Consider the following 23356-nt stretch of genomic DNA (forward strand, 5'->3'; position numbering starts at 1 on the left):
GGTATTTGCTGAAGGCTCCTGCTAGTGGCTTTATGGCTGCTTGGAACTGAATTCCTTCTACAAGTGCACACACTGTTTGCCACTGACCCTACCTGCAACAATCTGCTTCGCTGCAATGATAGAACCAGAAGATTTTGAAAGGCTGTGAAATTTAAAAATCAACAGGCCACTCTCAAACTATAGAATTATCAGACTAGGAAAAGTGTGGTAATTAGAGGTTACTTATTTGTGCATAACAGTTAATTGGAGCTTGGGTCCTGGTTTTAATTGTGAAAGTAATGGGATCACAAGCTGAGTTACAGTTGACTGTAAAACGTGAGAGAGGACTTAATTAAGTAGTTCTTCCAAATGTTTACTTAGCAGCTATTTTGAATAGTTATTTAATCTGTGTTTTGCATTTGGGTCTGCATACAAGTGAAAATATTTTCCCCCCAAACTGAATCAAATCAGAATATGCCAAATATAGAGGAAAAATATCTGATAGCCTTATTAGAAGCCTTCTGGGAGGCATACTCTACCAGGGACCATTATACCAACCCCCACTGCAAAATTCTTCCTGGGTAAGGAAGGCCCCATTCCCACAATCCTTAGATATTCTACTGCACTAGTAGAAAATTAAAACATCATACAACTTCCACTGGGCTCTTGACTACTTAACTAAATTTCACTTTCATTTTAGCTTGCCTGATAGCCAACAGGAATTGATGAAGACTCATTCTTGTCTGCTTCAAATCTGAATAGATTACAGATAGAACAGTTGGATTCTTTTTATAGTGCTTTAATACATGCAACTCAGTTTTTCAGCTGGGGCAGCGCTTGAGTGATTAACATCCAAAGTTTTCATTTTGAAAATGGACCCATGAAAGTTGAAACAATTAACACCTACCAACCCCTGAAAGCTACAAACATGGACAATTGGAGGAAGAAAATAGGAATTCTTCAATTGCATTAAATACAATGGACTAAGAAACTTCTGGAGGAATAGAGTGAAAACTGGTCAATATTTTGCTGAAATATAGGGACAAACTCATAGGACAAATGTACTCTGAAAAACAGATATATAAAAAGGTATTGCGGCATTCTCCGTTTGTCTCTGGAGAGTTTTCAAAGTAAAAGCTCTGATCCTGAAAACACTCAACTACATGCTTACCTTTAATGATATAAGGAGTTCCACTTTCAGTGAACCTATGAATCTAAATTTAAGTATGTGCATAAATGTTTGCAGGCTCAGGGCATAAAAATAGCCAGATTACAAGTAAAACTTCTCCCTCTAAACAGCAACCCTGAGAACTCATTCTAGGCTCTGAGTACCAAATTGGATTCTTACTCTCTTGCACCTCCCCACCAGGAATTAATGTTCTAGCAGCACAAATTATGCCTTTACTTGCAGCTGTGCAAACCCAATGTCTTCAAATTATGCCTCAGGAACACCTGTGCAACTTCACTTTCTTCAGTGTGTTTGTGAAGGTGTGGTTCAGAATAGAAACAAGGCACAGATTTTTATTAGTGAGGGTAATTAAACATTAACACAACCTCCAAGGGGTTGTGGTGGATTCTCCATCACTGGCAATTTTTAAAACAGGATTGGATGTTTTTTTTTTTTCCAAAAGAGATGCTATAGTTTAAACAGTAATTAATTCGGAGAAGCCTCATGGCCTATGTTATGCAGGAAGTCAGAGTAGATAATCACAGTGGTCCTTTCTAGTTTCATAATCTAGAAAACCAATTAAAATTTAGTAAACAATCCTGTTATTTTCAGTTCCCTCTCTTAGATGTGTTGGTTCTGCAGGGCTAACAGCACTAAACACAACAACATTTATTTTAGTTACTAAGATCAGTCTTTTAATATACAGCTGACTGCATGTTCATCACAGAGGAAGATCTTTTCCATACATACAGCATATTGTATCTGTACTATATTCCCATTAAAACAATTTAATATATAGAGTAGCATGCAGAATTAGGCACTGAAAGTAATACACACACACACACACACACACGCGCAGTTCTCAATTCTCTGTGAAAGTGGTGGCAACACACTTTTGGAATCATTTGTCCCCAGATCTATCACTCTTGGGTATTTGAGATAAAGCACGCAAATTATTCAGATTTGTTTTAAATGTGTGGCACCCCTAGAATACAAATGCTTAGCCAGGCTCCCATGAAGACCACGTGTTGTTAATATGCCACCTAGATGCCATGAGAGTGACTTTGGGCATGCCTTCTGACCTTTAAATTAGGGCTGTCGATTAATCACAGTTAACTCACGTGATTAACTCAAAAAATTAATCATGATTAAAAAAATTAATTGCAATTAATCGCAGTTTTAATTGCACTGTTAAATGATAAAATACCAATTGAAATTTATTCAATATTTTGTATGTTTTTCTACATTTTCATATATATCTTGTATTCTGTGTTGTAACTGAAATCAAAGGGTATATTTTGATTACAAATATTTGCACTGTAAAAATGATAAACAGAAGAAATAGTATTTTTCAATTCACCTCATACAAGTACTGTAGTGCAATCTCTTTGTCCTGAAAGTGCAACTTACAAATGTAGATTTCTTTTGTTACATAACTTCACTCAAAAACAAAACAATGTAAAACTTCAGAGGCTACTCCCTAAGACAAACAAGTTTGTTTACATTTACAGGAGATAATTTACATCACTAGAAAGACATTTGCATGGCACTTTTGTAGCCAGCACTGCAAGGTATTTAAATGCCAGATATGCTAAACATTCATATGCCCCTTCATGCTTCGGCCACCATTCCAGAGGACATGCTTCCATGCTGATGACGCTTGTTAAAAAAATAATGCGTTAATTAAATATGTGACTGAACTCCTTGGGGGAGAATTGTACGTCCCATGCTCTGTTTTACCCGCATTCTGCCATATATTTCATGCTACAGCAGTCTCGGATGTTGACCTAGCACATGTTGTTCATTTTAAGAACACTTTCACTGCAGATTTGACAAAACACAAAGAAGGTACCAATTTGAGATTTGTAAAGATAGCTCCAGCACTGGACCCAAGATTTAAGAATCTTAGGTGCCTTCCAAAATCTGAGAAGGACGAGGTGTGGAGCATACTTTCAGAAGTCTTAAAAGAGCAACACTCCAATGCGGAACCTACAGAACCCAAACCACAAGAAAAGAAAATCAACCTTCTGCTGGTAGCATCTGACTCAGATAATGAAAAGGAACATGCGTTGGTCCGCACTGCTTTGGATGGTTTTCGAGCAGAACCCGTCATCAACATGGACGCATGTCCCCTGGAATGGGGATTGAAGCATGCGCATCTGGCATGTAAATATCTTGCAACGCCAGCTACAACAGTGCCATGAGAACGCTGCTGTCATTTTCAGGTGACATTGTAAACAAGAAGTGGGCAGCATTATCTCCTGCAAATGTAAACAAACTTGTTTGTCTGAACAATTGGCTGAACAAGTAGGACTGAGTGGACTTGCAAGCTCTAAAATGTTACATTGTTTTATTTTTGAATAAAATATTTTTGTACATATTATATATTTGTAAGTTCAACTTTCATGATAATGAGATTGCATTATAGTACTTGTTTAACTTGAATTGAAAAATACTATTTCTTTTGTCTTTTTACAGTGCAAACACTTGTAATCAAAAATAAATATAAAGTGAGCACTGTACAATTTGTACTCTGTGTTGCAACTGAAATCAATATAGTTGAAAATGTAGAAAACATCCAAAAATATTTAAATAAATGGTATTTTATTATTGTTTAACAGTGCAATTAATCTCCTACTTTAAATTGTCCTTTTTAGTTAAAAAAGCATATCCTGAGCATAAGCACCAGAAAATTGGGGAGTAACTGGGCCATGCAATCTAATGAGGAACCTCTACATAACATTTATGCCAGCACTTGGAACCTAGAGGCTGTTGACAGCCAGCATAACTCAGAGAAGCCTTCAGGTTGATCTAATTTATACTGGTGGACTAGCCTGGAACAGACTGTTCTCATATGAACTTTATGCCAACTTTTCACACTTCTCTCCTGAGTAGGCTGTGTGCTTCATGCTTCTCAGCCATAAATCTAGCATCTATATATCTATATCTATAGATAGATATTATTTCTGAATCAACTTGATTAAATCCTTGGAATATCCCACCAAATTCCCCACTAGATCCCTGGAATGAAAGAAACTCTGCCTCCAGGAAATCTTTTCCTGTTTTTACACTAAGCTGAGATGTGACTTTGAGCCTATAGTCAGAGCTGCGCAAATACTCATGCAGCACAGACAATCAAGATAGATCACAGTTAGGTACTTCATTATATGAGTGTCATATTTTAATATAAGGAGCTTCCAACCACCTCAGACAGAACTGAAAAAAAAAAAAACTTGATTTCTTTTTAAATACAAAGCCTGTGTAGAGGCATAATGCATTGTTATTTTAGCACTGATTTGTGTGGTAGAGAAATAAAGTAAACTGTAATTTCAGGACTCCATTTTGTACATTCTACAATACAGTGTGAGGAAAATTACCAGTTTGGGATAGCTATTCAGTTTAAACAATTTACAGCGACTCACATATAAAGTAACTGGAATGTGATTTACTCCAAACACTATAGCATGTAACAATAAAGGGACATGAAGATTGTGACATATTTACTGTGACATTGAAATCTTTACACTTGACCCATGCTAAATTCCACATTATCTTTAAAATTAAGCTTTTCACTCTGGAAGGCCTATAAGGGAGCAATTTCATTCTACTTGGTTGATTTTATATATATATATATATATATATATTTAGGGTTACCATACGTCCTCTTTTTCCCGGACATGTCCGGCTTTTTGGCAGTCAAACCCCCGTCCGGGGGGAATTGCCAAAAAGCCGAACATGTCCGGGAAAATGGCGGCTCTGTTTAAGAGCCGGGCTGCCTGAACGCTACCGGCTTCGGGCAGCCCCGTGCCTCCAGACCCTGCGCCGCCGGAGCCCGGGAGGGGAAGTGCCTGGCTGGGGGTGCAGGATCTGGAGGCACGGGGGCTGCCCGAAGTTACACACAGCCCGGGCGGCTGGAGGCTCCAGCCGCCCCCGCTCTGTTTAAGAGCCGGGCTGCCCAAGCGCTACTGGCATCGGGCAGCCCCGTGCCTCCAGATCCTGCGCCCCCAGCCGGGCACTTCCCGTCCCGGGCTCCGGCGGCGCAGGGTCTCCAGGCACAGGGCTGCCCGAAGCCGGTAGCTCTGGGGCAGCCCGGCTCTTAAACAGAGCCTCCAGCGGCTGGGGCTCTGTGTAACTGACACTGTGTCAGTTACACACAGCCCCGGCGGCTGGAGGCTCCAGCCGACCCCGCTCTATTTAAGAGCCGGGCTGCCCGAGCGCTACCGGCTTCGGGCAGCCCCGTGCCTCCAGACCCTGCGCCGCCGGAGCCCGGGAGGGGAAGTGCCCGGCTGGGGGTGCAGGATCTGGAGGCACGGGGGCTGCCCGAAGCCGGTAGCGCTCGGGCAGCCCGGCTCTTAAACAGAGCGGGGGCGGCTGGAGCCTCCAGCCCCCGGGGCTCTGTGTAACTGATCCAGTGTCAGTTACACAGAGCCAAAGAGGAGCAAAGCCTCCAGCCCCCTGGGCTGTGTGTAACTGACACAGAGGCTCTGTTTAAGAACCGGGCTGCCCGAGAGCTACCGGCTTCAGGCAGCCCCCTTGCCTCCGGACCCTGCGCCGCCAGCCGGGCACTTCCCCTCCCGGGCTCCGGCGGCGCAGGGTCCGGAGGCACGGGGGCTGCCCGAAGCCGGTAGCGCTGGGGCAGCCCGGCTCTTAGAGCCTAAGAGGAGCAGAGCCTCCAGCTGCGGGGGCTCTGCTCCTCTTCGGCTCTGTGTAACTTATACAGTGTAAGTTACGCAGAGCCGCCGGAGCCCCGGAGGGGAAGTGCCCGGCTGGGGGCGCAGGGTCCGGAGGCATAGGGGCTGCCCAAAGCCCGAGCGCTACCAGCTTCACGGTTTGCTGGGCAGCCTCCAGACCCTGCGCGCTGGGGCTCCAGCTGCGCTGGGGAAGCGCCGGCCGGGGGCGCAGGGTCTGGGGGCTGCCCGGCAAACCGTGAAGCTGGTAGCACTGGGGCAGCCCTTTCCCCCTGGCTGGGAGTGGGAGGGAGGAGGGGGCGGAGTTGGGGTGGGGGAAGGGGCGGAGTTGGGGCGGGGCTAGGGGTGGGGAAATGGGCGGGGCCATGGCCCGTGGAGGGTCCTCTTTTTTTATTTATGAGATATGGTAACCCTAATATATATATATATATTCACAACCAGTCACTGTGTTCTGGCTGAGTGACCTGGTTATCCAGTTTGCCCTGAATATAACTCTGAAAAAAGGCTATTTGCAACTATGCCCATCATCTAGAGAGCTCCTTGCTCACTTACATTCATAATTCTCAGTCTGTGGCAGTATGTTAAAGTAAATTAATGATTTACATGTTTGCTACTATGTTGAGCTATTACCAAACAGGAAAGCTTTTTAAGTTCAGTTCTTTTGTGGCTGTTTATGACTTATTATTATTTATTTGTATTGCAATAGTACCTAGGAGCCTTACTGCTGGACCAAGACCCCATCGTGCTAGGGTGCTGTTCAAACACAGAACAAAAAAAGCCCTAAAGAGTTTAAAATCTAAGTGTACTTTTGGGTTTTCTCTCCTGTGTTTGACTTTGCCCTCTATTGATTTTCTTCTTATCTGTCTGACCACTCCTTTAGCTCTTCCTATTTCCTTCTTCAGCTCTCTGTTCTTGTCCCTCAAGATGCTGTCCTTGATTCCCGCTCTCTTCCCTCTGCACCCCATAGCTGGGAAACCTCAGACGCTCCCAAACTATCCAAAACACAAATGTGAAAATATAGTATTGTCTTCTATGCACAGCCCCACATCATGTATTGACAGAACTTCTAACAAGGGTAAATTATCTGTCTTGTGTGAGAGCGTGGGGGGCTGGGGAGAGCACAAGAAGTCTCCCCACCTTCTCCCCTGACTTTTTTAGACAGATCAAAATAGCAGCCTCTGTGAGAAGCAACTGCTAGGTCCTTGCTATCTCTGGAGAGCAAAATCACCCTGAAAAATGTAAGGACAGGTCAGAAGGAGCCCTGCCCCTCCTCACACAGCACTCTGGGGGAAGCAATCTAGCCCACAGTAATCAAATTCCTGCAACTCCTAGCTACTAGACAATAATGATCCTTCTTATGGGAAAAGACCCATTAGTCAGAAATACTGATAAATTGGTGCATCTTACCGGAAACTGTGTTGTTTCTGAGACGTGTAGCTGCTGTTCTTGCACCTTGAGCCAACATTACAGAAGAGACTCTGAACAAAAGGATAAAGGCCCCGACTTGGCAAATCTCGGGCTTCTAAATAACCTAAAAAGCAACAGCAGACAAAATTACATCAGTGAGACTAAGGCTATAAAGCTTTAGTAGAAATATTGCTCCCCCACCCCTAAAACTCATTGGAAAAATTACATTGCAACACAGAACCTTTTGTGAAGACAGGCTAATTTCACTGGTGTTCTGGAGGAAACCTTGCCTGATTTCCTGCCAGCTCATCTGCTCAGGTCCTCAGCAGTCGAGCCTTCCAAGGTCTGTGGCTCCAGGGTAGCCTGCCATGCAGACTTCCCCAGGGCTAGGGACCCCAGGTGTTTGAGGGTCCATGGCTGTGGGGAAGCCAGTCATGTGGACTACCCCGAAGATGGGAACCCAGGGCTTTCAAGGGCCAGGGCCGTGGAGCAGTCTGCCAAGTGACCTGCCTGGAGCCAGAACTCCATTTCTTTTCTCAGAATTTTTTTTTTTTAATGGTGGGTTTTGTTCCTAATTGGAATAAAACCGAACTTTGAAATATCAAAATCATCCATGAAATGGAATGATCTTTCTCCACACAGCTCTATCTACCACAACACTTTGTGAGAAATGCAGCTAGCGCAATCTCTTGATAAAACCTTTTTACTGCACCACCATGCATTCCATTTATAAATGATTCACCCAGCATTGAAACATAGGCACTGTTGGGGTTCAGTATGACAACAGTTTAACAGCACAGAGCAACACTGTACAACAGTGTTATCCAAACTTTTGAAAGCTGAGCTCCCCTTTAGGAAAATGAAACCAGTCACTCTTTTGCAACATCACTGTGTGTTTGTTTTTGGCCTACCCAAAATGACCAGCTATTTAGAGTAGACTGTGCAAGTCTTCCTAATAAAATATGTCCTTTCCTTCCTTCCATGATTTAATGAGCAGTGAAATAATTAACAATGTTGACATTTAATGTATCATCACTGGCATTTGAACTACCACTCATTGAAAGGAATGGGGCAGTTTGCACTTCAGAGCTATTGTTTCAGACTTTCTGCAAACTCATGCAGACACTGCTGCACTAGTTACACTTTGGTTCACATTTTGAAGGGTGTTTTTTCTTCGTTTGTTTGTTTTTAAATAAAGCCAAGACTCTAGTGAATAACTGAGAAACCTGTCAATTCCTCCCATGTAAGCCCCCAGTTTGGCAGCCACAGCTATATAGGAACCTTTGGGCAGGAAATGGAGAGTATTTCATGCAATTGAAATTGCTGGAGAAATAGCGACAACAAGTTACCCAAGTTGAATTAGGCCTGGACATAACACTCATATTGAATGTTCACAACAGAAGTGGAAGAACTGGAGAAACTGTGTATTCAATGATTCCATAGTACCTGAAAAAAACCAAGCTAGTTTTGATGGAAATGAAATATCATTATTTCTGAGACATATATCACTAGAAATTGCACTACCAGTTAAGCAACATAGAGACACCCCTGCATAACTCCCCAGAAAGAGTATTAGCCTGCTTCATAAAAATGCTAGTTCTAGTTCTGTATGACCAACACTATTTTAAAAACCACCCATCTTAAATAAGTTTGCCAGTTTCTAAATTTTACTGAGACTGTAATATTGGCCCTGATCCTACTTACCAAAGTAGCTTGCAGAATAGGGACCATACTCTGTAGACAGCACAACTAAATTCTGCTCTCAGCTACGCTAGTGAAAATTCAGTTACTCTGTTGAATTCAGTGGGGCATTACCATTGATTTCCAAAAGTGTAACTGACAGCAAAATTTGGTTCACAAAGATCTCTTCCCCAAAAAAATAGTTGTGTTCTCTTTTATACATACAAACATATCAGTTCTCACAAGCAAAGCAGAGGAGGTGTAGGACCAAGAAGACCCTTCCTGTTCATGGGCATTATAAGATCCCAAGGCACTTTTTCACAAAATTGTCCCAGCAACATGCCAACATGCCAACTTATGTAATTATGTTCAGTTTTCTTAAATGCCCCCATAGTTTGGAGAAGATATTCTTCACTTCCTATCTCCTTATTAATAGAACTGCGTGCTAGTTTCTTTAGAGACATGTAAGAACTTCATGAATGAATGATCTTTGTATATACACTGCCTCACACTGAAATCCTTCAGGGTTAATGTCATTCTGTGAATGTACATTATCAAATTATAAATGCAGCTATCAAAGTTAAAACTGATTGAACATGCACCATGAGTCTCAGTCATCTCCCAAGAATGAAGCATTACTAACAGTATCAGTTTCTATTTGGAGAATTGTGACAACAAAGTTACTGGTAAAAGTCACTATTCTAATTTATAGGAGTATGTTCCATTCAATAGAATGATGAATTAGACCATAGGCAACCTATGGCACGTGTGCCGAAGGCGGCAAGTGAGCTGATTTTCAGTGGCACTCACGCTGCCCGGGTCCTGGCCGGGAGGGCTCTGCATTTTAATTTAATTTTAAATGAAGCTTCTTAAACATTTTAAAACCCTTATTTACTTTACATACAACAATAGTTTAGTTCTATATTATAGACTTATAGAAAGAGACCTTCTAAAAACGTTAAAATGTATTACTGGCACGCAAAACCTTAAATTAGAGTGAATAAATGAAGACTTGGCACACCACTTCTGAAAGGTTGCCGACCCCTGAATTAGACCGAGAGAATGGGTGTTATACTGACACTAGATAAATACCAAGAGGCCAGACACGTCACGATGCAGCATTTGGAGTACTGCTTCTGACACCAGGCTTAATTAACGCTACTAAATCTAAAGGTTTTTTATATAGCTCATAGCTGTGTGTGATTCATTAATAAACAAGCATAAAGAAAGAGATCCATGGTTTCAGGTCTCATAAGCCTTTTACAAGGAAATAGGTTTTACACGTCAGTCTTAAATACAGGATCATTTACAAAGGTGTGACTGATTTTAATTGTTTCTTTTGTTGTATATTCTATTCAAAGGATCAGCAACCTTTGGCCTGTGGCCCATCAGGGTAATCTGCTGGCGGGCTGGGACGGTTTGTTTACCTGCAGCGTCCGCAGGTTCGGCCAATCGTGGCTCCTACTGGCCGCTGTTCGACACTCCAGGCCAACAGGGGCTGCAGGAAGGGCGGCCAGCACATTCCTCGGCCCGTGCTGCTTCCCGCAGCCCCCATTGGCCTGGAACTGCAAACCACAGCCAGTGGGAGCTGCGATCGGCCAAACCTGTGGATGCTGCAGGTAAACAAACCATCCCAGCCCACCAGCAGATTTCCTGGATGGGCCGCGTGCCAGAGGTTGCCAATCCCTGTTCTATTCCTTGTTTTAAAAGACATTGTACTACATCACTCTTCTAGGAAGTTGAGAATGTGTGGGTTGAACCCAAGATGCCATTTCCAGACAGGTTATAAAATACAGACCATGCCCCAATCCTATAGAACTGCAGCAACTAAATAAAACATAGCATAGTAACATCTACCACACTGTTTTAGGTAAGATAATGCTTGAAAAGGGTGAAGCAGAAAGAACTATAGATTGCAGGGGGACTCAATATTATAATGTTATAGGACACAAAAGACAAAACTAATTTAGGACCTGATCCAAATCCCAATGAAGTCAATGGGCTTTGATTCAGGCCCTCATGGTTTAACCTACTGATATTTCCTTATTATGAAGCCCTCTTTAGAATATAGTCTACAGATGTGCAAAACATGAAGAGTAAACATGAAACATACAGTTTTCCTTGTGTTTTGAAGGTTGCTGGATGCGAATTGCAGCCAGAATTAGGAACAGTATGCATGGCCAGAGTACTTCAGAGAGAGACAGCACCTGAAGAGTAAACCCAAAACAATAATATCAGCATTGTAGAAATTGAACTGCATCATACAAATATACATTATTACACGGACCAGCAAATTAATATACTGGTAGAGATGCCATACAAAAGAAACTATTAAACCAGATCTTGTTTTGTTTAAAACTTACTTCTAAGTAGAAACACATCTTTTTATTATGGAGCAAAGAACACTGAGGCAAGGCCATCGTCTTGTTATTTACAGTATTTTCATGAATCTTTTCTTTTACAGCTATACAAAATAACTAATAGAATGAAACAGGCACATTGTTCTCCAAAATCTAGAAAACTAGTTTAGGATAGAGTGAAAGCAAGTCATCTTTATGCCTCAGTTGCTCCAGCTGCAAAATGGGGATGATATCAGCCAGACAGCTTTGTAAAGAGCATTAGGATCCTCATATGCAAGGTTTTCAGTAACAAAGTAGTGTTTCAGAAGCAGTTAAATAGGGCAGAGTCACAATAAATGTTAAATCAGAAGAATAAAAAAATTACAGAACATGAACGCCTGACAAGATCATTAAACTGAACCTGCGGATTTCTGAGGCTACTCACTCTAGTAGCTTAAATGCTAGATAGAGTACTTACATCATCTGTCCATACCAGGGAAGCTATTCCAAAAGATCAAATTGTTACAAAGACAACCTAAGAAAAGTAAGAGTGGGTGGTCTTTGATTCCTGCCGAGCAAGCCTGGATTCTGGCAATAATAGTGTTCTGAAAGTGAATCCAGCCATTTCTACACTAAAATAAGTTTAGCCACACTGGAAACAAAATTGATCTACAATGACAAGAGGAAAAGAAGTGCTTTAGGACACCTCTGACGCCATCATTCTCTTCCATGCTATACTGTCTGGCATACAAATGTAGATGAGAAGTACACTTTCTCTGATAAACCCCCAAATATGTAAGTAATACAACTGATCAAAGGAGTGGGGTTACATTTTTGTTTTAAAATTTTCCCCTTCTTTGAGATTTAAAATTTTGAAAAATTTCAACCAACTCTAATAAATAATATAATTGAGAGAATATCTTCTAAGCTATGATTTAGGACACTGAACAGTGAGATATTGTAACCAGAGCAGCTCACCTGCTCATTTTAAGATTTTAAATACTCATAGAAGTTGATTAACTCAAAGTATATATATAGTTTAATCTCTACAAGCCTTTAACCAGCAGCGATTCAAAATCAAAATATTCAGTTTCTAATTTATATACAGTAACTTCTCACTTAACATTGTAGTTATGTTCCTGAAAAATGCGAATTTAAGCGAAACGATGTTAAGCTAATCCAATTTCCCCATAAGAATTAATGTAAATAGGGAGGGTTAGGTTCCAGGGAAATTTTTTCACCAGACAAAAAACTATATATTATATAGATATACAAACAGTATATGTTTTAAACAAACAAGTTAATACTGTTCACAGTTATGATGATTGTGAAGCTTGGTTGAAATGGTGAAGTTAGAAGGTGGAAGAGGGAGGGATATTTCCCAGGGAATGCCTTGCTGCTAAATGATGAACTAGCACTCGGCTGAGCCCTCAAGGGTTAACACATTGTTATTAATGTAGCCTCTCACACAAGGCAGCACGAACACGAGGGAGGGGAGACAGCATATCAGACAGAGACAGACACACACCTTGTGTGTGGGAGAGAGAGAGATGCACACTGTCCCTTTAAGTAAGCTAACCCACCCAGTGCATTGTCTTTTTAAGTGGATCAGGAAGTTGAGACAACAGCTGCTGCCCCAAGCTCTCTCTGTCTCTCTCCATCCATGTCCCCTCCCTGCTCTATATGGAGAAGGGGTAAGCGGGGTGCAGGAGCAGGAGGGAGGGGGACACCCTGACATTAGAACTCTCCCCTGCCCCCCGTACAGCAAGAAGGAGTCTCTGGGAGCAGCTCCAAGGCAGAGGGCAGGAGCAGCACATGGCAGTGGGGGGAGGGACAGCTGAACTGCCTTGATAGCCTGCTGGGGGGCTGCTGCACAGGGAACTTAGGGGAGCGGGGAGCTGATAGGGGGGCTGCCGGTCCACCCTGGCTAAAAGCCCTCACCAGCTCACTGCAATGGGCTGCTCTTCCTGCAAGCAGTGGACAAAGCAGGCGGCTGCCAAACGACATTAGAAGGGAGCATTGCACAACTTTAAACGAGCATGTTCCCTAATTATCAGCAATGTAACAATGAAACAACGTTAACTGGGATGACTTTAAGTGAGGAGTTACTGTACTCTACTCAGCACACAAGTGGTCTCAAACAGAGATTTAGGAAAAAAAACTTTATGAAAATACATGAGATAAAGGATCACTGAAGTGTGTTAGAGATCTCTCTTCAGTAATATCTACTGGACAACTATGGAACACATGAGATCCTCTGCTATGACAATGGGTAGAGCTGGTATTACTGCCTGTATATAAGGTTGTCCGACATTTCCTATTAAAATATGCTGTTTTCAGTTGCTTATAACTTTGCAAAACTTTTAACTGCTTGGTCTGAGATTTCCTATGTTGGGTGTCTGTTTCAGGCTGAATTATTTTGGAAAGTTTCAGCTAGAGCAGTTCAGCCGCTTCTAAGAACAATGTTGTTTTGCCCATGTTAAAAAGTTTGTTTTCTTTCAGAGGTGATAACTCGCCCATGTTTTGGAGCAGGAACCTGAAATTTGGCAGGGGATGGTCTTTGTATCAGGAATGTGCCTTTTGCCACCCCTGTGAAAATTCATCTAAATATGGCTAAGTTATAAGACTTTCAAAAATCTCAGTTCTCAAATGTTCCATCCAGATTTGTTGGAGTTTGGCAGCTAAATGCTCCTCTGAAGATTCCATCTGCACTGGGCATGTTCCAGCCAAGGGGCATAAGGGTTGAGCAGAACTTTCCCTACAATGGTTGTCCAGCTGCTAGAAGCCACAGTGGGGCTGGGCACCGGAATTGAGAGGAGGGAGACTATGCTACCTGTGCTCTCCATGGTGCCCAGGCTGGAGCCCAGGCAGCAGGGAGAAGAAAGCCTCCTGACTCAAATGCAGAATGGAGAACTACTGAAGCTAGTATAGGTGGCAAAGGATGTAGATTGGGACAAGGAGCCTGGGGGTATGTGGAGGCTGTGATTGGAGACTGGTAGGATGGAGAAGAGAAACTGGGACTTGCAGTCAGAATGGGGATGTGGGAGAGACTGAGACTGTCTGCACAGGAGGACTGGGAGCTAGGGAGGAAAATAAGGCGGAGGGGGGACTGGAAGCCAACTGGGAGAGGGAAAACTGAGACTGGAGGGGAGTCTGGGACTGGCTGGGCATCCTGTGCACTGAGTAAGTCAAGGCTCGTGTGGATAAAATAGTACAAAAACATGTAATTAAAGACTGAGTCATAATGCACATGCAATCTTAATTCTGGCATTTCCTAACTTTTGAATGCTTGACTTTGCAACCTTAATTTTTTTTTTTAATATAGCTATTTGTATGCAATAAAATTACATAGTACAAAATTATAAACAGGGCATAATTGGCTTTGGCATAGTGACATAAGAGACAGATGATTACATCTGATACAAACTGGAATATCAGGGGCAGCATGGTGTATTTGCTAGTGGAATGCCTCATGACAAAAAAACTTTCTGGAAATAAATATCAACCAGAATTAACCCAGTATTGGATAAGATTTGTTTTTAACTTTGTGTCATTTGTTCGTGCTATTGTTAGTCAACCAATGAGCTTGGATGTTCATGATACAGTGATTATTAAAAGTGATTGTTTTTAAAGGCCACTTGTCTGGCCAACAAGTTTATCTTGTAATTGGGAAAGAGATGTCCTGGACATGACCCACAGAAGTAATGCCCTGATGGAAGTTAAAAGAAGTGAAATTCCTTCAATTGAACAAGCTCCATTTGTATGAGTAAATCAAATGCAATGAGCCAGATTGTCCCTTCTGTGAGCTTCTCACATATATGGGGAGTCTTAGAACTTAGAACTGTTTGTGTGTTTAGGCTTTCAGTGTTTTTACCTGATCATTCTGTCTAAAGCAGAGGGTTTATTCATCCCTCTCTATTACCCACCCATGCATCTTTCAACCACCTGTGGAACTTGCAGACTCAGGATTTGTCTACACTTAAAACACTACAGAAGCACAGCTGTGCTGCTGTAGTGCTTCAATGTAGACACTACCTATGCCAACGGGAGGGATTCTCTGATTGGAATAGGTAATCTATCTACCCGAGAGGTGGTAGCTAGGTCAATGGAAGAATTCTTCTGTCAGCCTAGCACTGTCTACACAAGGACTTAGGTCGGCTAAACTATGCTGCTCAGGAGCATGGATTTTTAACACACATGACTGACATAGTTAAATCGACCTAATTTTCTAGTGTAGACCAGGCTTAAGATCACAATACCTGCTGATCTTGACAGATCAGCTAGAATCCACAGTCCTACTTCACAGAGGATCATACCCTGTACGTTGCTGTTATAGCTAAACTCCCTTGTTGCACTGCTTTTGGGGCTTTTCTAGCCATTTTATTTTTAAATGTGCCCTTCTACACCTCAGAATAGGGGGAGAAATAGGAGCCTCTATAAGGTCAAAACAACAGAGAACAAGGGTTGAGTTGGTGATTAAACAGCAAAGGACAAATATTGACCAAGGTCTTTGAAATCTTTGTACAAGGAAATGCACATCATCCTGACATGTTGTAGTTTCCCTAGGTTAAAAGATGTCTGTTCAATTTTAACGTTAGACAAAGGAGACTTTTGAATAGAGTATAAGTATGTGAGCATTTGCTCAAATGTGAAAATGGATTTGCTTTAGTCACACTCACTCCTCTTTTCTGTACGCTTTCTACACATGTGAGTAGTGATGTCTCACTCTCTTAAATCAATATGAAAAGGGTGGGGTAGATTAGGATACTATTTAACATGAGTAAGGTTAACAGAACTGGACCCTAAACAACTGTCATACTGGATGAGGTGGAAAGAACATTAGTGTTGTAATTACAGGCATAGGCTAGGGTTGCCAGGTGTCCGGTTTTCAACTGGAACACCCTTTCAAAAAGGGACACTGGCTTCTCTGGTCAGCACTGCTGAACAGGGCCATTAAAAGTCCGATCGGCCTGCCAGGCCATGGCTCCATGCGACTCCCGCAGGAGCAGCGGCATGTCCCTCCTCCAGCTCCTACGCCTAGGGGCAGCCGGGGGCTCTGCACACTGCCCCCACCACAATTGCCAGCTTTGCACTTCCCAATGGCCGGGAGCCACGCCACAGGAGCTGCGGCGTCTCTGCCATAGAATTCCTATATGACTTTGGGCAAGTTACTTTCTGTGTCACAGTTCCTCATCTGTAAAATGGGATAATGCTACTCCCTATCTCCCACCCACTTTTTGTCCATTTAGATTGTAAAGTCTTTGAGGCAGGGACTATCTCTTACTATATGTATCCACCGCACCTAGCATGATGGAGCTCCAAGGTTGGATGGGGCTTTAGGCTCTACTATATTGAAAATCACTGTTCATTATGGACTCCCAAAATATACTCTTCTATTATCTCTTCTTGTTGGACCATCCATGTAATTCATAATTACAATAATTAAAAATAACACTTGGCATTTACATCATGGTTTTAGCCATACATCTCAAAGAGATTCACAAAGGGGGTAGTCATTATTATTAGCCCCATTTTATAGGTGGGAAAACCAGGGCGCAGCTAGGATTAAGTAACCTCACCAAGATCACACCTTGAGTCTGCAGGAGAGCCAGGAAAAGAATTCAAGTCCCTAACTCCTAGTTCAGTTTCCCTATCCTCTGGCTCACCCTGATCCATCTTTAGAGAATAAGTTCCTAGGTGCAGTGATTCTCTTTGTCTTCTTGTCTTGTCACTATTTGTGCTACATATGTACATAAATAATTACAAAGCCTGTTGGGCGTGGTAGCTACAAAGTCAACTGCACCAAATGTGAACTCATGGCATTGAGCCCTGTGCACCAGAGTCTCAGCCTAGTTCGGCATGCTTTGTATTGTTCCAGTGACATACACCTGGCAAAAAACCAGGTATAAAGGAATACCTAGATAGTATGGAGCTGCTGTAGCCAATTCCAGGAAACTCTATCTTTCAGCCCCCACCACAGGTTGCATGGTGGTTACCATTACAACTTGGAGCAGTCCTGAGACTCTAAGTTATGCCGGAGGACCAACCTAGCCCCCAGCAGCTACTGGATCTGGGAGGTGTGAAAGTGATTGAAACTAATCTTCATGCCCACTCATACCCAAGCTGCATTAAGCCCATAAGGGCCAGTCCCAAGGATCTGGTCCTGTGTGTACATTTCATTATATGGGGTGAAATCCTGGCCCATAGAAGTCAACTGGAATTTTGCCATTGACTTCAATGGGGCCAGGATTCCACACACAAGGAAGAAATTTCAAGTGGAAACCACAGGGGATTAAATGCCTTGGTGAGAAATATGTGTTTACATTAGAGGGCACAATGGGATAGAAATAAGAGCTTATTATCATCATAAAGGCCACTTTGAAAGGAAGGAACAAATGTGATTGAAACCCACTGGGGGAGAAGATAAGTGACCTTAAAAAAATCACAATATTCTATTACTAAAACTGAGGTATAGCATATCATGAATACTGTGAGCTTCCCTTGTCCTTTATAGTCATGGTTTTAAGGAAATTATATAGATCCATTCTATTCTTTTGCAACAATAGAAAGCCATGAATTATATTAAGTTAAATTGTCCTCTGACAAAGACAAGGGAGAACCACATTTCCCAGCAATTCAGAATGCTGTTTATTCTTAAATGCCACACTTAGGGAGGCTTTTAACCCCAAAGTTTAATATTAGCTTACCCAGATAGATATAGAAAGGTGCAAAATACTGGGACTCCCTTCCTTCAATCATCTCCAGTTTTATTAGACTATACCACATATTGAAAATTTGCTGTATTAAATGCCACAGTAACCCATATTTAGGATAGCCAAGAAGTGGCAGGGCTTTCTCAGCTGAAGGCTCTTAACCTCTGGAATTCATTCTTCCTGATAGCCCATCAAAACCTTGCTCTCAATTCCTTTGGGGCGTGATACATGGCCTGATCCAAAGCCCATTGAAGTCAACGGGGGCCAAGACAGCTCATTTATTTCAATTTACTGATTTTGGCTTCTTCTTAGTCTTTCATATTGGCAATAATATTTTACAAATATTTCTTATTCTTTGCAGTTAAAGCCCTCTCTGTCATAGTGATGGGTACTACTGAAATCAGTAAAATATATAAAGAGCTGGGTTTTTGCAGGGAGGAGGGAGACATCCCGACATCAATAGCAAAACTCCCATTGAACATAAGAACAGCCATACTGGGTCAGACCAATGGTCCATCTAGCCCAGTATCCTGTCTTCCGACAGTGGCCAATGCCAGGTGCTCCAGAGGGAATGAACAGAGCAGGTAATCATCAAGTGATCCATCCCTTGTCACCCATTCCCAGCCTCGTATAAACAGAGGCTGGGACACTGACATTGACTTCAGTAGGCCCCAGGATTTCCACCCAGGGTTCCTGAACAAGCTGGCATCACTTGCAACTCCTTTCCAAAGCAAAATTTTAAGCTGATGTGTTTTGGTGAGACTTGCTGTCTTTAGGTTTTCATAATTTTTAAAGTTTCCTAATGGAGAGCCAGCTTATGTATTTTGGTGACATCCAGGCTAAAATATGGCACTGCACAAACTCATTTTTGAACTTTATTCTATTACAAGACTGTTCAGCAAACACAGCTTATGACTTGGAAAATGGGGGTCTCTTCCCTGATATTGGCACCTTTCATAAATTCATTGACATCTGGGCTCAGTGGGATTCAGTAATGTACATATTTTGGACCAAATTCTCCCCCTACTTGTGGGCGTGGCATGCTGTACACATACAGAAATTGCCACAGTCTCAGGCCTGATCTAGGTCATCTTATGTGAACGTTGCTCAGTGGCTAGAAGAAATCACACTGACCTAAGCCCCTAAAATTATAAAGACCTAAGTCCCTATGTAGACACGGCTAGGTCGATGGAAGAATTCTTCCATGGGCCTAGCTACTGCTCTCAAGGGGGGTCGATTTACTACATCGATGGAAAAATTCCTTACATTCCTGTAGCAAGTGTCCACACTATAGCACTACAGTGGCATAAGTGCAGGGCTGAAGCTGTGCTGCAGTAGGGCTTATTGGGTAGTGGTACCCTTAGTGTATGGGACAGAGAATGCAGAGAGGACAGCAGGAGGACTGCACAACCCTGCGCCATACACAGTGCAGAGCAGTGATCCATGGTAATTCTTTCTGCAGCTCCGGGGTTCCCGCTGCAGAAGGGTCCACCTCCCTCTTTCCAGGCCAGGTGTTTCAGAAGGGAAGGGAAGGAGTAGAGCTGCCCTGAGCTGCTAGGCTCATTCTGCTCCCTCCTCCCACTCCTGCTCCTGTGAGAACAGCTTCGGCTCCTGAGCAGGTATGGGGGTGAAGAGTTCTGCCTGCCTCCTGCAGCAGCCCTGAGGGGTTGCTCTGCCCTGAGAAGTTGAGAAGTGGGGAAAGCTCCAGATCAGAAAAGTTTTCCCCAGGCAGGGCTGTGATGTGCCCCCCTCAGTGACCCCGCGGAAGTGGTAGAAATTTTGTTTGTGGGTCTGCGACTCCTTTCGATCTGTCGCACTTTAAGTACTGGATTTGACTGAGGGGATGGGAGGTCATGGGGCTACTGAATACATGATTTTATCAATCCACTGGCCTAAAACCATGTATGGGGAGAGCTCCAAGGGTCCAGATTCTACTGAAGCCTATGAGCTGTAATAGCGGCTGCACTGGAACTGTGCCTCCCATCCCCCAGAGAGGGAATTCACATACTCACACATGTGTATGGAGAGCCCCTTCACTAAGTCCTTTGAACCCAAGATAAATAACAAGCAAATGCAATAGCATGAAAAACATGGGCAGAAATTTAATAGGCCTCTCTTTGACTATAAGCCATAGTAAGAGGGATCTAAAGAGATTAAATATCCCCAAACCAATTGTTTTTTGCACAGGAAATATGATAGACCCCCCTAGTAGAATGCACAGGACTGGTATTTTAGTGACTAATTTATACTGAACTCTCAATGAAATGAAATTGTTCATATTTTGTCTGAATGTCTGATTATTTCACAGTATGGCATGGAAGCTGGTAGTCATACAATATATCTGTATTATTTTTACAACTGCCCTCTATCAACCCAGGATCTCTACTGGCACTTGAAGACTTAAAAGTAACATGAAACTACGGATAATTCTAAAAAACAATTATTCTAACAGTCGGTATTAGTTGAATGCTAATTTCTTCTTTGCACTTTCCTAATGTTTTCCATTTGAGGATCTCAGATACTATAGTAATGAGTGCGATATAAGGATATATGTGGAAAAGAATATTTACATACATTAATTAAACTGAACCTTACAACACTCTTCTGAGGTATCTAAGTAAAATATCTACTTTGCCCTCTGTGCTTGGGTAAACCTTATTATGTGTATTTAAATATGTGAAAGATTTGCATGGTACACAACCAAACACGACACCTGGATTTGGAAGTGATGAATGAACTGCATGCAAGGGTTGCTCTTTTTGAGAGTTTGTTTCACATTGTGATTTTATGTCATCAAGATATGGCATGGGGACATGATCATGTTGCATCAAAAAAAAAATCATGTCACAGCACGTATGGAAAAATGATGAAGACAAAGACAAGCAGCTCAGTAGAAAGGATGGATATTAATAATATTATGGAGGAAGACACTACAAGATTTAGGAGATTCTGGACGTGAGGGAAAAGAACAGAGAGAAGTTGAAGATGACACCCAATCGCATATGTTTTTATATTGTGCTCATAGCCATGGTATTTAAATATCTGATGTGGTTGTGATGTTGGGAGATGAGAAATCATGAGTGATAAATCCCCTTAGTGAGAGAAGAGGGCTTGGAAAGAAAATTGAGACATTCTATTTTGGACCTATCTGACAAATCTAGCCCTGGTATAATTATAGTAACTTCAATGGAGTTATACCCAAAATGAATTTGGCCCATTGAGGACTGCTACTGGATTACCAGATAGCATCTGAAGGGCAAAAGTGAAGAAACCAGCGATATAGAGATAGTTTTAAGAGTTATCTGCATAGAAATATTAGCTGAAATCATTGAGGTGGATGAAATCCCCTATAGAAAAAGTGAGAGGATGGGAATGAGCAGAGGGCAGTATACCAACAAGAAGTGGAAGTTGGTAGGATAAAAAGCTACCAAAGGAGGCAGTGGTTAAAGTAAGGAGACCCAGAACAGAGTCACAAAATTTGGGGAAGAGAGCAAGTCGAGGAAGAAATTATCAATAAAGTTGAAAGTTCCTTCACATAAAAAAAAAATTAGTTGAAATCCCAAGATTTTTAAGGGGATGGAGAGACTGTCTCTTTCTAAATCAAAGATTGCTGATCATATTTACATTAACATTTTCTGAGATGAAAACCAGTATGTTGATTTATCACTCTGATCCTATTTAAAATAGCCAACATGCATCATTGTGAATCTCCAAATCAGCACTGACAAGGGAAGTAATGACAAACCATCAACTATAATGACAACTATTTTTTTAATACAAAATTCTAACATCACCAGAAGAGTCCTTCTTTTACCACAATCGCACGTCAGACATGGTGGAGCAAAGAAAAACATTTCCTCTCTTCAACTGAGCATTATTTTGATTTTCTGTATCTTTTCAGGGTAACAGCCAGCTTTTTCTGCTTATTTTAGTTTAATCAGATAAATCAGAGCTTATTGAGAGGAAAAGGAGGAAAAATATTTCTAGCTAATATTTGCTCTCTACTGCCCCACATCTTGTTTTAAATCCTTTGTAGGCTATATTCTGATCTCAATTGCAACAGTGTTCTCTCATTGTCAATGTGCACTTTGAAACTGAAGGACAAGTAATTTTCTTCCCCAGGAGTGTCACAAGCATCAATACTGCCCAATGATCCAATGTGTCTCCTCAAAAGCATTTAAGCACTTTCCTTTAGAATTTGCACACTGGAAAGTGTTGATTGTTCAGCTATTTCAGTATTAAAATACAAGGTTCTGCTCTACTCCTATTTTAAATAATCAGGAGCTCAGAGGGACAACATGAACCATTTACAGCCAGCTGATCCTTATTATTCTCTGAGGCAAAGGGAAGAGTTGAAATAACAGACACAGTCACTTCCACAGAAATGCAGAGGAGAAAAAAAATCTCTACGTTAAGCATTTGCAAAAACTTACCGGTTGTCTCAGCCGGCAGAGCCAATTCTTCCAGAACAGCGCCTTGAACTGGTGAACAGAATGCCCCATATTGCTGTGTCTTTTTCCCCAGCTACTTAAAGAGTGGGTATTTAAAGACCTTTAACTCTTAGTCACCTGACCAGGAACTAGTTAATTCCAGCACATAGAAAAGGTGCAAGAGATGTGTCTGCTTAGGAAGAAAAGATTAGATTATGTTTCTGCCTTTTGTTCTGTGTTCACCGAGGAATCTCATCTTTCTACTTGCTGCTCAATGTGATGAACAGCAAGTGGATGGTTTTATATAAATGCCTTCAGGGTGTTTTAGTATGCACTTGCTTTTGCGTTCCAGAAACAGACATAACTGCAAGCCATTACAATAAACAGCATACATTTAACATTGGATATTTAAGTCTCCTTTCCATTTTTGGAGCTAGGTTACTATTCAACCCCAGGCTCTGGCCACAATGGTTTGGTCTCCATCTCCCGGCTTAGAGCTTCAGGCTCTGGCCCCCTAGCTCTGGGGCTTTGGGCTCAGACCTAGGCTCCAGCCCCCAGTTCTGGCTATGGGGCTTTGGGCACTGACCCTCAGCTCCGGCCGTGTGTTTCACCCAGCCCCAACATCCCTGGCCCCGGCAGTTATTGCTATTTCAACTGAACAAAGAATGGTTTTGAGAATGTGTGTGTGTGTGTGTGCTGGGGGGAGGGGTGTTACAGGTGGGCAGCGAATGAGGGAGGTGCGAGAATAATATTGTGTAGTAACACTGGGGAGAAAGCCAGAGCAAAGGTGGACAAGCCTGTAGCTAGAGAATATATTCAGCTATTTACTTATTTATATATTTATTTATGCGGTTTCTTTTAATTTATTTTTCTGCACAAGCTATTACTTTGTATATGATGTAGAATATGTAGCTGTAAACATCTAACCCTGGGTTACTCTTTCAAATTAATT

At 42.1% G+C, this 23356-nt stretch overlaps 1 protein-coding gene across 1 annotated transcript in view; it reads right to left on the reverse strand.

The window, feature by feature from the left end:
• Nucleotides 1–22482, reverse strand: part of ABCA13 (ATP binding cassette subfamily A member 13) — a 281687-nt gene extending 259205 nt beyond the window's left edge. Inside the window, exons 1-3 of the mRNA XM_054018854.1 lie at nucleotides 22408–22482; nucleotides 11036–11129; nucleotides 7243–7366 (exon numbers count right to left, since the gene is read on the reverse strand). Of these exons, the coding sequence (XP_053874829.1) occupies nucleotides 7243–7366; nucleotides 11036–11129; nucleotides 22408–22476 (287 nt within the window). The 5' untranslated portion in view covers nucleotides 22477–22482. The remainder of the gene's footprint in view (nucleotides 1–7242; nucleotides 7367–11035; nucleotides 11130–22407) is intronic.
• Between the last annotated feature and the right edge of the window lie 874 nt (nucleotides 22483–23356).

Source organism: Malaclemys terrapin, chromosome 2 (assembly GCF_027887155.1).
Source record: "Malaclemys terrapin pileata isolate rMalTer1 chromosome 2, rMalTer1.hap1, whole genome shotgun sequence".
Lineage (NCBI taxonomy): Eukaryota > Metazoa > Chordata > Testudines > Emydidae > Malaclemys > Malaclemys terrapin.